The following is a 17,785-nucleotide window of genomic DNA, read 5'->3' as shown; positions in this document are numbered from 1 at the left end:
TATATGATACATTGTCATGGCAGCAAATGAAAATAATTCACAGCACACAGAAATGAAGGTTGTGATCTTAATCTCAGCGTGAAGAATAACTATCCCCAGCCTTTACAAGTCTAAAACTTGACAGAAGGTTAACAGTTAGAAACCTTTATTTGTGTCTCTTTAGGAGCAAAATTGGTTTTGAAGTACTTTGTTACCATGAAGTTACTATGATACAGAATTTGTTTGAAGCTAAATTAGAAATAGTCACAAGCATAATAAGAAGAGAAAGTTCAGGTTTTCGGATAATTCACACACCAATTAAGAAAACGATAGTCTTCAACAGTAATTATCTGAGGTATAATTTATTTCTGAAAGCAGGTCTGAATTTATTCATAATGAATTAATTTTGTGGTTAGCCTAATTAGACGTCCTCTGGTGTAATACTTGCAAAAAAGCAAGTGTCGAGTTCCTTCTCAACTTGACTTGTGTATTTGTGTTTCTCTGTGGTGCGAACTTTTTCATTCAAGAGTAGTGTGAAAATAAGTCAGTAGGAATTAATATGATTTTTGCTCTCACTTCCTCCTTTTGTAGTACTCAGAAATGGCATTTTATCCTTAACTCCTTTTTTGGCTGTTGTTGTATAAAGTCGTCTCTTTGCAGTGATTGCTTATAAGGACAAAATGTGAGACAAAAATGAGCGTACAGGAGAATAGCTTAAGAAGACTACCCTTATTTTTATCGAAGTATAGTTGATTTACAATGTTGTGTTATACATACTGGTATACAGAAAACTGATTCAGTTATGTATATATGCACACACATATATACACATATATATGTATGTATATATATTCTTTTTCATATTCTTTTCCACTGTGGTTTATCACAGGATATTGAATATACTTTGTGCTATACAATAGGACCTTGTTGTTTATCCATTCTACATATACTAGTTTGCATCCGCTAATCCCAAACTCCCAATCCATCCCTCCAGCCCCACTTCCCCTTGGCAACCACAAGTCTGTTCTCTATGTCTGTGAGTCTGTCTCTGTTTCATAGATAAGTTCGTTTGTGTTATATTTTAGATTCCACATACAAGTGATATCATGTGATATTTGCCTTTCTCTGTCTGACTTCACTTAGGATGATAATCTCTAGGTCCATCCATGTAGCTGTAAATGGCATTATTTCATTCTTTTTAAAAGGCTACTTTAAGAAATTAATGTACTGTGTTTTCCAGTATATGAAACTTTTTTGCTTTACATTTGGTAAGGTGTTTTAACTCATTCAGAATATGCACCAGGGTATGATTTTATTAATTGCTGGCACAGAGCTTAAAATGTTTTCCAAGTACTGTGTTTGGGAGAAAACAGAAAAAATCAGGTGAGTTATCAGCAAGTTCAAATCAGTGGATAATGTCATATGCAGACCTTTCAGTCTTTTTCATTTTGATTTTAACAGTTCCTTAGACTCACATGGCTTCTACTCAGGAATAGCAAAGCCTCAGAGTTTTACATTATTTTTCTTGATAACAAATTGGTGAGTTTTATTCCATTAGAAGATTATTTTAAATTGGCAATCACGGCACAATATAAAATAATGGAAATCAAGAGAGACTGAAAAATATAAACAGGCGCTCAACTATTTAAATTTTGAAAACATTTCCAAATTATGTCCAGGACCCAGTTTCCATGTTACCATGGATTTTCCCCACCTCTCATGGTTGGGAAGGAGAGGCACACACATGACGTGCTTTGTTATAGCTTCCGTAACTGTGTGTATGATAGTGATAAAAATCTACTGCTGCCTCCAAAAACTGGGGGAAGGGTATCATGAGTTTTGAGGGTCTAGGACAGTACTAAGTCATGAAAACCAGTTTTGTGCTTTAGAGCAGGGGTCCCCAATCCCCGGGCCTCGGACCAGTACTGGCCCCGTGGCCTGTTAGGAACAGGGCCACACAGCAGGAGGTGAGTGGCGGGCCAGCGAGGAAGCTTCATCTGCCTCTCGCTCCCCGTTGCTCCTCCGCATTGCTCACATTACCTCCTGAATCATCCCCCCACTGCCCCCGCCGTCCATGGAAAAATTGTCTTCCACGAAACCGGTCCCTGGTGCCAAAAAGTTGGGGACTGCTGCTTTAGAGAACTAGCTCAAAAACATGTTCATTTTGGTTATGATTTCACATGACAGAGGTGTTTGCAGCACCCATGTTCCCTCCTTACTGACCTGATTGCCCTGGACACGGAGTGTGTTTCAGACCAATAGAGCCGTTTCACCCGGAGGTGAAGAGCAAGTTCCTGAACAGCCTTTCTTCCAGGGTTAACTTTAGTGTCCTGTCTAAAAAATGCCAGAGGCTAAGGCTGTCAGTCCGGCTTTCTAAATTTATGACAACAGGTGGGGGAAACAGCTGCTGAAGTACTAAGGGAAAGTGGGTTATCTAAACGTCCAACCGTGGGAAATGGTTACATAGCCTTTCCATCTAGTGCCTTCATTCCCAGGGATATTGTAGGGCAACACTTAGGGAAAAGGAAAAATGCCTTTAGTTTGTTTTTAAGTGAGAAAGTGGTCTATAGAATATACCCACTATGTGTAGTATGTAGTAGTATGACTCCCTATTTATAAAAAAGACAGCACAGCTATATCCCCATTATTTTTTTCTTTTTGGTTTTATGTATTTCTCCTTATTACAGTGATTGTTGGAGGATTTATGATAATGGGTTTTTTTTTTTTAACAGTTTGTTGTTACCTAGAAGATTAGTTTGGTTGAAAGCGGCCAAGGATGTCCACCGCTGACTCAGAAACCCAAGGCCGCCATTTTTTTGTCTCACGGGGTAGCAAATCACAGAACGGGGAGAAATCACAGAATCTCTTAAGGGTACAGTGGATTTGTTAATAAGCCCTGTGAACTTACTTCACTGTTTTAAAAAAAGTTTCCCTGAAAGAATGGCTTTTTCTTTTTCTTTAGACTCTTTGCACTCTTTTGGAATGTTTGTTGACTCCTGAAAATGTACCTTCTGACAGCCCGAAGGAAGTTTATGAGATCTATTTTGTCTTTGCTTGTATCTGGGCATTTGGAGGCATTCTACTACAAGATCAGGTATGTGTAGAAATAGTTTATAGAACCAGTTTTATTTGGGGGGAAATATTATTCTGTGTGATCCCTATGGGGTTTTTAAAAATGTATATTATCATAAATCTATCCTACTTGCCCTATTCTCTCCTAAGCCTGTAACGTTGTCAGCAAGCTCGTTCAGGCTGGTGGTGCTCTCTTTGGCTGATAAGGTCAAATCCATAGCCTTCCATCAGATCTGTCTTCTGAATTCAAGGTTCCATGTCAATACCAGCAGTGTTTCAGTGTGCCTGAGACAGGGTGCTTCATCTGCCCCACCCCCATATTTGCTCTTCCTCTTTCGTCTTTTCCTCAGTGATGCATTTCTCCCAGTTGCTCTAGTTAAAAACCTGGGAGACATCATCTTATTTCTACATCCCATGGTCATCAGATCCTTTCAGTTAGAAAATAGCTGTCACATCTGTCCCCTCTTCTCTATCCCTACAGCCTTAATTCAGGAGTGTATCATCTTTAGATTGTTGTAGGCTACCACATTGTTTTGGCTTGGACTCCCATAACAAAGTATCATACCCTGGGTGGCTTAAACAACAGAAATTTACTTTCTCTCAGTTCTGGAGGCTGCAAGTCCAAAGTCAAGGTGCCAGCACGGTTGAGTTCTGGCGAGGACCCTCCTCATGCCTTGCAGACGGATACCTTTTTCTGTGTCCTCACATGGCAGAGAGAGAGAAAGATAAAAAGTTTTCTTATGTCTTTTCTTGTAAAGTCGCTAATCTAAACATAATCACCTCCCAAAGGCCCCATCTCCAAATACCATCACATTGGGGATTAAGCCTTCAGCATATGAATTTTGGTGGGGAGATAATTCAGTCCACAGCACATAATAACATTCAAATTGGTTTCCAGGTCTCTAGTCCTCTTACCCTCTAAGTAGTCTCACACATGATTCCTAGGGTAATTGTTGTGAACCACAGTCAGCCTCAGGCTGGTTCCTTTCCATTGTTCTTTCCTTCACCCTAAAGTGAAGCTATCATTCCTACACAGCATTGCTAGTACAGTCCGTTTGTGGCTTCTGAGTTCTTCTGGGCAAACACTTGAGATACGAACTTGCATAGATGTGGGCACACACACGCGCGCTCACGCCCACACACGACGCATACCACACACAAACTGCTTAGGCTTGCCGAAGTACAAAGTGGGAGTTTTTCACCTTTAGAATTTGCACATCTAATCTCTCCCATGCACCTCTCTGTATAGATTTTTTCATGTAATCTTTACAATAATTCTTCAAGGTATCCTCACTGTGCAGATAAAGTAAAGCTCAGAGAGGCAAAGTAACTTGACTGATGGGAAATGATGACATCAGGATTCCCACTCATGTATCTCTCTCTCCACAAGCCATCCATGGTACACCAGGATCTCTTATGGTCATAGTGCTTCTATGGGTACCTCTGAATCTTTGAATTAAAAATAGATAGCATATGTCTTCCAGGCTTCCCTAAATGTCTCCAGATGTAAACAGGGAATTTAAATTGGAAGGCATCACAGCCAAGAATGACCCAAATTTGTTGGTTTACTCACTGTAGGTTCTAAAATCCATGGTTGCTATAACCTGAGGGCCAGTTCCTCTTCTTGTTACTAGGTAACCATAAATTATATCTATAAATAAATCTGGCATTCACTTGGCATTCTATATCTTATTCTGACCCTTCTCAGAAGCCACATTTCCTTCAGTAATCTCCAAGTGCTTTCTAAAGAATATAGCCTCTGTTGCCTGAGTGAGAATATTGGGTGACTTCACATGGTTTTTCTCAAAGGCAAAATTTACATGTGTGGATTTCTCCTTCATGGAGACCACATGCAGACTCTCCCTCTCTCCCCCTCTCCCCTTCTCCCCCAAAACCTCATGGGTTTTGTCTTTTTTCCAGTGTTCTCCAGAAGGGTTTTCCTTTTCCAGGGCCTACAACCAGGTAAAAATCACATGAGTAGGAGGTTGACAGCTGAGATCTTTCTACTCCTGATCATAACAGCTCACCTTCCTCCCAGCTGATCCTCTTTTCATCTTTGCAGTTTCCCAGCCTGGCAGCCTTCCAGCCAGTTATTCAAGCCAGCAGCTGGACATCGCATGGTCCCCTTCCTCTCCCAGACACTCTTTCCCCAATTAGTAGTTATCATCATCATCATCATCATCTTTAAACTTTCAAAAAGACTTTAACTGTGAAGCGTTCAAAAGAGAGGCTATGAAGTTGGAAACATGAATGAAGCAGACCCCAGAAAGAGTCTTAGGATAGCCATTTATTCAACAAATTTGGGTGCCTACTGTATGTCAGGGAACGTGCTCAGGGCTCTTAATAGGCTAGCTCGCTGAATCTTCAAAAAAATAAATCCTGTCTATATAGGTACAACTATTCTTCTTTTACAAAAAAGAAACTGAAACTTAGATAAGTTAGCCTGCTTGGGAACATGGCTAACTAATGTCTGAGGCAAGTTCAAGCTGCAGCAGACTGACTCAGGACCTGTGTTCTTAACCCAGGCTGTTGCAAACACCTTCCAAAATTGGCCCCCCATCAACCCTCCCTGAGCCTCCTATAAACAGCCGTTATCCTTTCTCACTTGGCTTCTGAAGTAAGCTCCTCACTGGTCTTTCCGCTTCTATACTTGCCCCATAATCCATTATTCACTCAGCAGCCAGAGTGATTTTTTTTAATGTAAATTGGATTATATGATACACTACTGAGTTTACAACACTTTAATTGCTTTTAAGATAAAACTTTAAAATTTAATACTCTTTACACAGCCTCTGGATCTGGCGCTGCCTCTCTCGCTACTTCTTCCTCTGATGCTGCCTCCCCTCGCTCCCCTCCAGCTGCACCGGCCAGTTTCTGGAACACAGGTTGTTTCGTACCGTAAGATATTTGCACATGCTGACCTCTTCCTGCTTCCTGGAATGGTCTTCTCTCTAATATGTGCCTGTTCTCAGAGATGGCTTCCCTGAACATCCAGTTAAAACAGATTCACCCATTTCTCTCACAACGTCGCCTTTCAAGGCGCCTGTTTATATATTTGTCCTTTTATTGGCTTCACCTCTGCTTGCACCATGCTTCCTCATGGCTTCCCCTTTCTCTTTCCCATAAACTCTATGAGGGCAGAAACCCTGTTTGTTTTCTTCCCCACTATAGAACAAAATGCATTTCAGTGAGAGAATGAATGATTCAAAATTTGTCATCAAAACCACTTTGCTGATGTAGCGGTTAGGTGAAGCCAATTTTGATGTAAAGTAGAAGTCGTATGTATCCTGCCTACAGAGAATGGTGCCAGATAAGGAATACCTTCTGAATGAACTTGATTTCAGACCAACTTCTGTAGGGTGATAAAAAAAAATCTCATGACACCAATCTGAACGTAACTGAAATGAACCTAAACTCATTGACATATGAGTGGTGGTGGGTAGGAATATGAGCTCGGCTTGTTTGGAAAGTGATGGAATCAGCTCTCCCTGCTAAGGCTGATCACCCCTCTCAGCCCCGACCACATTCTCCTATCCTCCAGCCATCCTGTCTGTCTCTATTTGTGTGTGTGAGATAGTGTCTTACAAAAAGTGGGCCGTAGTCCACGGACATAAGGACACCAAAGTAAAAGCAAGTTTAAGAATTCTTCTGGAGAAAAATGGGACTTGAAGTCTTAGATAAGTGAGATTGCTGAATGCAATGGACCATGCACAGTGTTCTTAGAGTTCACCAAAACTCACTTTGCCAGCTCATCCTGGGGATGTAAGAGTCTAGGCCAGGTCATCCTGTAGATACAGAAGGGGTTGTTAGTTGCTAGTACGCAGTTGGAATTTCCCCTCCTGCATCTTCCAAACCCTAATCTAGCAGCAAAGGGCTTGTACCTGTCGTCGTATAAAAGCAGGCACCTTCGGGTTTCCCTGGTGGCGCAGTGGTTGAGAGTCCGCCTGCCGATGCAGGGGACACGGGTTCATGCCCCGGTCTGGGAAGATCCCACATGCCACGAAGCGGCTGGGCCCGTGAGCCATGGCCGCTGAGCCTGCGCGTCCGGAGCCTGTGCTCCGCAACGGCAGAGGCCACAACAGTGAGAGGCCCGCGTACCGAAAAAAACAACAACAACAACAAAAAAAAAGCACCTTCTAGCAAGGAGAACCTGTTTCCTACGCTGTCATCTTCTCTGGAAGATTCTCTTCTAGGGCAGGGATTTGTGGAGTTTTCAGCTAGACCACTGAGTTGTGCTGTGCTAGAAAACCAAGTCCAAGTTCTTTCCCTCATGGCAGAGCTTCTCAGATTTCCAATTTCAAAGACCAACAACATTTCAATAATGATTTGGAGGAATGAAATAGGGTTACCAACTGTCTGCTTTTCTAAATAAGGGCATTTATTTTTAAATGACCATTTATTATCACCATAGCTTTATAAAGGGAAGGATATTTTAACGCCAAAAGTTCCAGGAAGGCTATAAGCTCAAAGAACAGTATTTAAATCAATAATGTTACTAATTTTTTAAAGTATTCCTTTGTTCTTACTTTCCTCATTTTACCCTCAGTTCATGGAGATATTAGTAGAAATCAATACCACCATTTGCTAACCACTGTCTTATAGCATGGTGATTTGCATGATAGCCCATTATTGAATTGAACAACCTCGGGGTCACTGAAGGTTCATCTAAGCTTACCTTGTTCTTTAAGTTAATAATTACTCCCGAAAATTTGTACCTGATGGACATATGGCAATTATAGCTTTCTGCCTTGATGGTATTGTCATTCATTATAGCTTCCTTCTAGTTATTTATTTTTTCTTGGGTCAGTTACTCAATCCCATGTGTAATTATGAGCCTGTACAGTGCAAACACTGTGTGATCAGCCATATTTGCAGGGGCTTTCTGTGTGTTCAAAATTACTTTTAAGTCCGCAATAAGAATTTCTCTTGCTCTCCTTAGGTTTCTGGTTGTCAAGCTGCATTCAGTCAGTGGTGGCATAAAGAGATGAAAGGAGTGAAGTTTCCATCCCAGGGAACAATTTTTGATTATTATCTGGACCACAAAACTAAGAAATTCTTGCCTTGGGCTGATAAAATCCCCCAATTTACTATGGATCCAGAGGCACCTCTGCAGGTAGGTGTGGGGAACACAGTGCTCTTCAAGCCACGTGTGCTGGTTTGAGCCTTGTTTGTTTGTTTTTGAGCAGTCAGTCTTTTTTTCCCTCCCTGATCAATAAATTACTGTTGGCATGGTCAGCATATAACGTATTTCCTTGGAGAGAAGAATCTCAAGTTATAGGAAGGACTAGTGGGATGGTTTCTATATTTCTACAACTTCTTTTTTAAATTTTATTTCAGTTTAATTCTGTGGTAACAGCTTTCTTTAGATTTTCCTAGAAATTGTGTGATTTTATACAAATCGGAAGCATGTTTCTATTAGTTTAGTGAGTCTTACTTCTGACCTTAGTGTGAATTTCTTAAACAGTGCTTTTCACATATAACTTCTTTCCTTTACTCCTCAAGCCATAAAATGAATGTTTGATCTTCTTACTCATATTTTCAAATTCACATGACAGCTCACAGATCTCAGTGAATCTTTATCATCTTTTAACTGTTTATAACTTGTCCTACATTTTTTATATATCAAGTTATTCTTTAACCATCTTCTGATTCTGCCTCAGTCTGTTTTGCTTTTCATTATATTTCTTTCTCAGCATCACGTCGTTTTGATTGATTTTGGAGCTTAGTATTTCAAGTAGTGCTGTATGAAATGCATACAGGTGATTTCTACACTAACCAGGAGGCACGTAGTGTGAAATAAAAGAAAATCCAGTGTGAGTTTCTTGGAGCTACAGTAACCAAGTACCACAAACTAGGTGGCTTCAACAACAGAAGTTTATTGTCTCACAGTTTTGGAGGCTAGAAGTTGAAAATAAAGGTGTTAGCAGGATTGGTTCCTTCTGAGGGCTGTAAGGGAAAATCTCTCCCAGCTTCAGGTGGTTCGCTGAAAATCTTGGTGTTCCTTGCAATGTGGCAACATCCCTCAAATCTTCACATGATGGCATTTTCCCCGTGTGTCTTCTTGGTATTTACATTTCCGTTTTACCAGTCATTTTGAATTAGGGGCCTACTCTGCTTGTATTAGTGTGCTCGGGATACCCTGACAAACTACCAGAGACTGAGTGGCTTAAACATCAGAAATTAATTTTTCTCATAGTCTTAGAAGCTAGAAGTCCAAGTTTGAAGTGTTAGTAGATTTGGTTTCTCCTGAGGCCTCTGTCCTTGGCTTGTAGATGGCCATCTCTTGCTGTGTCCTCACATGGTCCTTCCTCTGTAGACACACATCCCTGGACACTGTCTTGAAGTGTGTCCAAATTTCTTCTTCCTACAAGAATATCAGTCAGATTGGATTAAGTCCCACTCTCTCAGCCTCATTTAAACTTATCACCTCTTTAAAGGCCTTATCTCCAAATACAGTCATATTCTGTGACACTGGGGTCAGGGCTCCAACATATGAATTTTGGGAGGACACATTTCACCCTATAACCACTTAACCAGGAGGAAACTTATCATTTTACAAACCAGAAATTCAGAGGTAGGAAGGCCTTATGACTTGGTGATATCACCAAGGATTCAGATCTTCTCGCCTTGACACTGGCCTCACTTGAAGACTGGTATCCCTCCTGATCTCAAGATGACTCAGTGGTCCCAGGAGTTTGAAGGAAACAAGTTAGGGGGAAAGAAGACTTTCTCATATTTTTTATTAAGACTGAAGAAACTTTTTGCAGAAGCCCCAGAGCAGACTGCCCCCTGTATCCAATTCACCAGGGGTCACATGCCACCTCTAACCCAGTCTCAGGCCAGGGTAATGAGGTTAAGCTTTGACAATCATCACACCATTGCAGGAGTCAGGTTGTGTGGAGGAGGGGCAGAGACTTGAACGAAGTGGGGCTCTGGCAGGAGGGAAGAAGTGGACAGATGGATTCTGGGAGGCAACCAGCAAGGTCTGCTCCATCTGCTTTATAGATTTTGACATCTCTGTTTCCGCTCAGCCTGTCTAGACTTAAGCTACCTACCAGTATTATCTAGGTGGTTGAAAGCTGAGGATTTGTACTTAACCAAAAGAAACACACACACACGTACGTACACACACACACACACACACACACACACACACACACACGACCAAAAAAGTGGTATCACAAGGTTGATGCACCTTATCAGTGATGCATTTTATTCAACAGAGAACCTATCAGGACTTCGTAGTCTTACTGCATACACAACTGCACCAAATGTGGCTATTTGATTAAAAACCTCTTAACATGTTAGAGGAGAACCATACTGAGCCAATAATAGTAGCAAATACTAATATGACATTATAATATGTCAGGACCTTTTCTAAGTGCCTTATTTCCATAGATTAACTAATTTAATCCTTATGAAAATTTTCTAAGGCAGGAACTGTTACTAGCCTTTTTACATATGGAGAAATAGAGGTACCAAGACATCAGGTAATGTGTATACAGTCCGTGATCAGCAGAGCATTCTTTGTGGTAGGTAAGACAGGGCGTGGGCTCCCGACAGATTTGAGTTTGAATCTAAGTACTACCACCTATGAGTTTGGCCAAGTTGTGAATGTTCTCTAAGCTTTAACTTCATCATCTCTGAAATGGAAATGATAACAAAACTCTCCTCATAGGTTTGTTATGAGTGTCATATGATGTAATGCGTGCAAAGGGCTCAGCATAGAACCTGTCACATACTCAGCTCTCAGTAGGTGTTAATTATGGGTATTAATGTGTGGACCTTATTACAGAGTTTATGTGTTTTTCTTATGAGCAATATAAATCCTGCAAGTAGTTTTTTTAATCCCCTTTTTAATTTGGCCACCAAGCAATGTAAGACATATTCATTTCTCTTTAATCACCACGCAGGCTTCTCTTTCCTGCGTGTCTGTGTCTGCTTCCCCTTTTCCTCATCTTATATATTAGTCTCTGTTCCCTGAGTCTGGCTTTTACTTGTATTCTTCGTTTTATTGTATTCTTGTAAGCCACCTCTAACTTTTTGTGAAACGATGTAGCATCTAAATAAATAGCCAATTTTCAAAACAGAAACATGTTATGAGAATTTTTAACAAAACAATGCACGGTAAGTTTCCACAGTGCCTTGGATTTGTGAATATTTCACTTAATGCCTGTTTCCTCCAAGCTGGTCTCTCCTCTCACTGAACTCCTTTAGCGTGGATTGTGCCTAATCATTTTGAACATTAATCATTAATCTTACTGGGCCCAGGAATTGCTACCAATTTTTGGTTGTTTGTGGCTTGGCTTTTCACATGCTTTATCATCTCCTCAAGAGTGGTGGACAGTTTCTTAAGCATTTACTGCATTCCCTTGTATGTGTAACACAAGGTTAGGCAGAGTGTAGGTATTCCGTGATAGGGAGCCTTCGGTGCTAGCTCTTAACTGGAAAATATAAATCAGTTGCTTCTGCTGTGGCACTTTGATGGCACTACCCAGCTGCTCTTCTCAAGCTGTGATGTCTGAACTGATCATTCAAAACAAGAAATTAAGTGGAATCTCTCCTACTGGCTGTTTAGAACTAAGAATTCATTTGGTCTCAATTCTAAAATGACTGGGTTGGTTCAGATACAAAATTTTGGAATGCCTCTCTCTCTGATCTTTCTCTCATTCTATTTTTCTCTCCAGAGAGTTCTGGTTCACACATCAGAGACAACTCGTCTTCAATATTTCATAGAGTTGTTGCTTGAGAAAGGACAGCCGCTGATGCTGGTAGGAAACGCTGGAGTGGGAAAAACAGTCTTTGTAGGTGACATACTAGCAGGTCTCTCCGAGGCTTATACAGTGTCCCATGTGCCTTTCAACTACTACACAACATCGGCAGCTCTGCAGAGTAAGTGTTCCTCCTGTTCATACTTGAGAAACAAGAGATCAGAAACTGTCAAGGGCAGAACATGCAGCCCAAAGAAATGATTACTTTTGCTAGGCTTTAGACATTTTGCTTAGGATGCATTTTTACTTGTCACCATTCTGGCTAAATATACTTTGTCTGAATATTGTGATTTTTGGCTTTCCATATCCTGGCTTTTTGTGGGTTACTACTGTATAGAACAGCAAGAATTTACGTCAACAGTGTTCATTGCTTTGCCTCTAAACCGTTTGGTTAGCTTTAATCAATTTCACGGAGCCCTAGCAACAGAAGAATATACTCCAGGAAGAGTGCACTGGTTACCTTTTCAAGTAAGGGACTGATTTAGGGGGAAGTTCATTCAAACTGTATTGATGAAATGACAGGCCCCAGGTTGTTAGTTAAATTTTAGAAGAGCTATGAGAATAATTTTTAACTGTTGAATACATGTGTCAGCGTAATCAAAGGAACCACATAGATTTGGGGCATTCTGAGTTTGGAAGGGCACATGAAGTAGATGTGTAGAAGTAGAGAAGCACTGATATCGATACAAAGAGCTGATAGTGGTAACTCTGTCACTCTGGCCAGCACAGCAATGGGGCTGTGCTGAATGGGGGCAGCAGAACTCCCTTCTGTCCGCTACTGTAGGAAACCTGTTGCCCTGAACGTGTTTTCTTGTTGTGTGTGTTGTTGCTGTTTTCTCAGCTCTATCAGTAAAGATTAATAACATATTTTCTTATCACGGACATCAACTCAGCCAAGAACGATTTTTCTGTAATCTCTTTCTTAATCAAGTTTGTCTTCTTCATCATTGTGACTGGAACAGTTAAAAAGCTGACTCAGAAGTTTTTCATTCATTTCTTTAGCAAATATGTATGATTTATCTACTTTCTCTCCAGACACTGTGTACAATACATGTTTTTCATTTGCAGACACAGAAGAAGGGATCACTTTATCGCTTGTAAATGGAAGACTAGGGCTGCAATTCAGTAGTTGAACAAAGTTCAGCTTGCTAATTCTTGGAAGGGATACAGGCATGAATAGATTTAGACATTGCCTATTAGCATGAGGAATAGAAAGAGGTAGTGTACTCTAAAGAAAGGGTTTCAGACCTTTGAGATGGGGTGGTATGCAGGCAAAAAGGGGACTTAGGATAGAAGAATCAGCTTAAGCAAAGACATGAAAGAGAGGAAATTGTGGGACATATTCAATTAATTGAATCTCTAAGTTGACTGAAGCATAGTGGTCAGGCAGAAGATAGGGCAAAGGCTGGAGTGGCGGGTTGGAGTTCTATTATAGATGGAGTGACCAATTGTCTACTTTGCCAAAGGCTGGGAAGATATGGAACTTGTAGTGCTAAAACTGGGATCATCCCAGGCAACCTGGGATGGTTGGTCACTGTGACTGTGGAGAGAGCTGAGATGCAAGTGGAAGAGAACATATTTCATATGGTAGGAAATGGTGAGCCATTGTTGGGGAGCAAGGAACTGACAAGATGCAGGCTCTGCTTTGGGAGGAGAAGTCTGTGGTGGGGAGACCAGTCCCCTTGAGCAGTGTGCTAGCCAAATGAAACGGTGCCCTGGACTAGAGTTGTAGGGGGAAAGGTGAAAAGGAAGAGACATGTACAGGCTGTGGTTGGGCCAATCAGGGACCAGGAGGGAAAGACTAAATTCAGGCTTTGCTTCTGGCTGACTGGGAGATGTTAATTCTATAAACAGGAGCACAGAAGTCTAAAAAGAAGAGATGGGTTGTGAGTGGGGAAGAGGCTTTTTAAATTGAGTTTGGGAACAGGCGTCTGTTGTCCAGCAAGCATTTGGAAATGCACATATGCTGCTTGGAAGAGGGGTTTGTTAATTTATTCATTGTATATTTCTTCATTCATTCCTTTGTTCTTTTAACAGTTACTTATTTGTTGTGGTTGTCATCAGGAATACAGATGAGCGTGGTATAGTTCCACGTCCTCAAGCTATTTATAGTCCATTTAGAGAGTCGGCAAGTAATTAGATGCTACATCTCAGATCCACACCGTTCAAGATGTTCTATACTCATGGGTTTCTCTTAAACATACCGACACAAAGTCAGATACGCATGTGAAGAAATGTAATTTGATGTATACACAGGATAATGTCTACATACAGTATCTTCTTGTACTTCTGCACCCTGTGGCCCAAGAAGAGAGGTGTGAGAGATTCTTGAGCTGTCCCTAGGCTCTGTTTTGATAAAGAAAGACTGATCCACCAGGTTCTGGGTGGACCAGCAGTGGTTCGTGTTTTACAGTAGGTACAGGGAAGGAAGGGGCAAAGGTCAGCAATGGTGTGGTCTCAGATGTGATGGCCAGTGTGACATCACGCTGCAGATACTGACTCTCTAGGAAAGGAGAGTCAAGGTGAGCTCGAGGAGAGTGTGACATAGAAGGTGGTGAACAGAGACATGTTTCTGGGATTAACCTGCAGAGAAATGGTACTTGAAGCCACAGAGTGGGTGAAATGGGGAGAGGATGAGGAAAAACGAGAAAAAAGGACTAAGGTTCTATTTTATATTCATATATAAATATGTTTATATTTTATTATATATAAACAGAAGGTTACACTTTATTTGGTGGACAGAATTATACATTGGTTTCAGATTTACTTGAGAAACCTCTAGAGAAAAAAGCTGGTCGTAACTATGGTCCAGGAGGAAATAAAAAATTGGTTTATTTTATCGACGACATGAATATGCCTGCAGTGGACTTATATGGCACTGTTCAGCCCCACACTCTGATTCGACAGCATATTGATTATGGTCACTGGTAAGCGATTGTCTGTATTGTATTTTCTACCAAAATCTACTTATTATGACTATGGATAAACATTTAAAAATGGAATTAGCGGGGTGGGATAGGGAGGGTGGGAGGGAGACACAAGAGAAGAGGGAGGAGATATGGGGATATATGTATATGTATAGCTGATTCACTTTGCTATACAGCAGCAACTAACACACCATTGTAAAACAATTATACTCCAATAAAAATGTTTTAAAAAAATGGAATTACCCCCGTTTCTTCCTCTTCTGAGGAGCGTTTTCTATGATACGTTTTGGGTTTCACTTTGCATCCCCTGTTGCTCATCTTAAATGGAATAGGTTTGCTTTGAATCTTTGGAGGAAGTGGGTTGAAAAGTATCTTAGAGACGTAAACTGTCTAGTTTAAGCGTTAAGCTCCTTAATGCATTAACTCACACTCAATTACTTAGGGGAAGCTTGACATTTTCTGTGGGATGTAACTATCTGGTAATATCTGGGCATTGCAGTCTGCAGTCCCCCAGTCTTGCTGTGGGTGTTTCTAACCAAACTCACATGAGAATCTCTAAGCAGTAATAGTACCTATTGATTTGGCTCCATATGTTGATTCTGGCATCAAAGGAGCCATGTAGTCTTCAGTTTTCTGAACTTTAGTTTTTATGTCTCTCAGGTAGGCTAACAAGCTCAACGTCACAGAGCGATTGTAAAGATCGAAAGAAACAATTGGTGAAGTCCTTTATGGATTGGTGGGTTTTGTTGTCATTTTGAGCTTTGGGACTTAAGGTTCTGTTTTCTGTCTTGCAGGTATGATAGACAGAAAGTGATGCTTAAAGAAATCCACAGCTGTCAGTATGTTGCCTGCATGAATCCGATGGTGGGCAGTTTCACTGTCAATCCTAGACTACAGGTAGGGTGTTGAATACTGCTCTCCTCCAAAGAGCCCCTGAATATCATACTCACATGTTGTAGATCTTGATTCTTAGTGCTTTGGGGTAAAGATTAGGATGAATGGTTCTACTGGACATTTGGTGAAGCATGGAAACTTATTTTAATTAATAGACTTTTTAGGGCAGTTTCAGGCTTACAGAAAAATGAGCTGAAAGTACGGAGAGTTCCCGTATACTCGCCGTGACCCATTTAAAAACACCTTGCATTAGTGTGCTGCATCTGTTACATCTGATGAGCCAATATTGACAAGTTATTATTAACTGAAGTCTAAAGTTTACATTAGGGTTCATTTTTTTGTGTTACACATTCTGTGGGTTTTGGCAAATGTATAATTACAGGTATCTGTCATTAAAGTATCACATAGAGTAGTTTCACTGTCCTAAAAATGTCCTGTACTCCCTCCACCTGTTCAGCCCTCTCCCCCCCAACCCCCTCACCGCCGAATCCCTGGCAACCATTGATCCTTTTCCTGTCTCTATGGTGTTGCCTTTTCCAGAGGGTCGTATAGTTAGAATCATATAGTATGTAGCCTCTTCAGACTGGCTTCTTTCTTTCTTTCTTTTTTTTTTAAATTTAACATCTTTATTGGAGTATAATTGCTTTACAATGGTGTGTTAGTTTCTGCTGTATAACAAAGTGAATCAGCCATACGTATACATATATCCCCATATCTCTTCCCTCTTGCATCTGCCTCCAACCCTCCCTATCCCACCCCTCTAGGTGGTCACAAAGCACCGAGCTGATCTCCCTGCGCTATGTGGCTGCTTCCCACTGGCTATGTGTTTTACATCCGGTAGTGCATATACGTCAGTGCTACTCTCACTTCGTCCCAGCTTACCCTTACCCCTCCCCGTGTCCTCAAGTCCATTCTCTACGCCTGTCAGACTGGCTTCTTTTACTTAGCCTAAATATGCATTTAAGGTTCCTCCATGTCTTTTCATGTCTTGATAGCTCATTTCTTTTTATCACTGAATAATACTCATTGTCTGGATGTACCATAGTTTGTTTATCCATTTACTTATTTAAGGTTGCCTTGGTTGTTTCCACATTTTGGCAATTCTGAGGAAAGCTACAGTAAATATTTACGTTCAGGTTTTCTGAGTGCATGTAAGCTTTTAAATAATCATCACCACCACCACCGTACGTACAACAACAGCATACAACAGTCAGTGTTGTTTACTAGTTTATGAGCGGTCCCTTGAAGCTCAGCTGGGTGACTCTGCTGATCTTGGCTGGACTTGTTCACATGTTGGGGAGTTAACTGTCAGCTACTCAGGGTGGCTTTGGCTATAATGATTGTGATTGGGACAACGTGGCTCTGTGTCACGTGTCTCTCATCCTTTGGCAGGCATGTAGAATTCATTGCAGAGGTAGAGCCTTAAGACAGCAAGTGGAAACACAAGCGTCTGACAGTGACTGGTACCCTGTTACTTCTACCTCCTTCTGTTGCCTTGAACAAGTCTTATGGGAAGTCTGAGAGAGTGGAAGGCACTACCAAGTTACATGGCAATGGGCATGGATAGAGGAAGAGTTGAAAAAATAAGGTTCCCCCCCCCCTTTTTTTGTAATCTACTGGTCCCATTACATTTTGTATTTTATGCAACTCTTATATTTGTTTTTCTTTTCAGAGACATTTCACAGTGTTTGCATTCAACTTTCCATCCATGGATGCACTAAACACCATCTACAGCCAAATCCTGAATTTCCATTTCCAGCAGCAAGCATTTGGTCCGTCAGTTCTCAGGAGTGGCCCCACTTTGATACAGGCAGCAATCGCATTCCATCAGACCATGACACACAACTTTTTACCCACAGCCATTAAATTCCACTACCTCTTTAATCTGAGAGACCTGTCAAACGTCTTCCAGGTACCTCAGTGGCTCTGTGTTATGTGTCTTGAGTAGAACACTGATTATAGCAATATTAATGGCGTTCATTCATAGAACTTAGTCGAAAACTATGCTACGTACTTGAGCATGTATTCTTTCATTTTCCACCATAAACTTCTCTATGAAGTTAGTATGGCAGGTTTATTAGTCCCATTTTGTCAGTGAGAGTAGTGAGTCCTCTTAGGTTGCTAGAGACTTAGCAACAGAAG

General features: G+C 41.0%; 1 protein-coding gene across 1 annotated transcript in view; it reads left to right on the top strand.

The window, feature by feature from the left end:
• DNAH11 (dynein axonemal heavy chain 11) overlaps positions 1-17,785 on the top strand; it is a 313,588-nt gene that overhangs the window by 161,348 nt on the left and 134,455 nt on the right. Inside the window, 6 exon segments of the mRNA XM_060020402.1 lie at positions 2,942-3,073; positions 7,991-8,164; positions 11,739-11,943; positions 14,584-14,749; positions 15,544-15,646; positions 17,316-17,555. Coding sequence (XP_059876385.1) covers positions 2,942-3,073; positions 7,991-8,164; positions 11,739-11,943; positions 14,584-14,749; positions 15,544-15,646; positions 17,316-17,555 — 1,020 coding nt within the window.

This window comes from Delphinus delphis, chromosome 9 (genome assembly GCF_949987515.2).
Source record: "Delphinus delphis chromosome 9, mDelDel1.2, whole genome shotgun sequence".
Taxonomy (NCBI): domain Eukaryota; kingdom Metazoa; phylum Chordata; class Mammalia; order Artiodactyla; family Delphinidae; genus Delphinus; species Delphinus delphis.
This window is presented reverse-complemented; position numbering and strand designations above follow the sequence as displayed.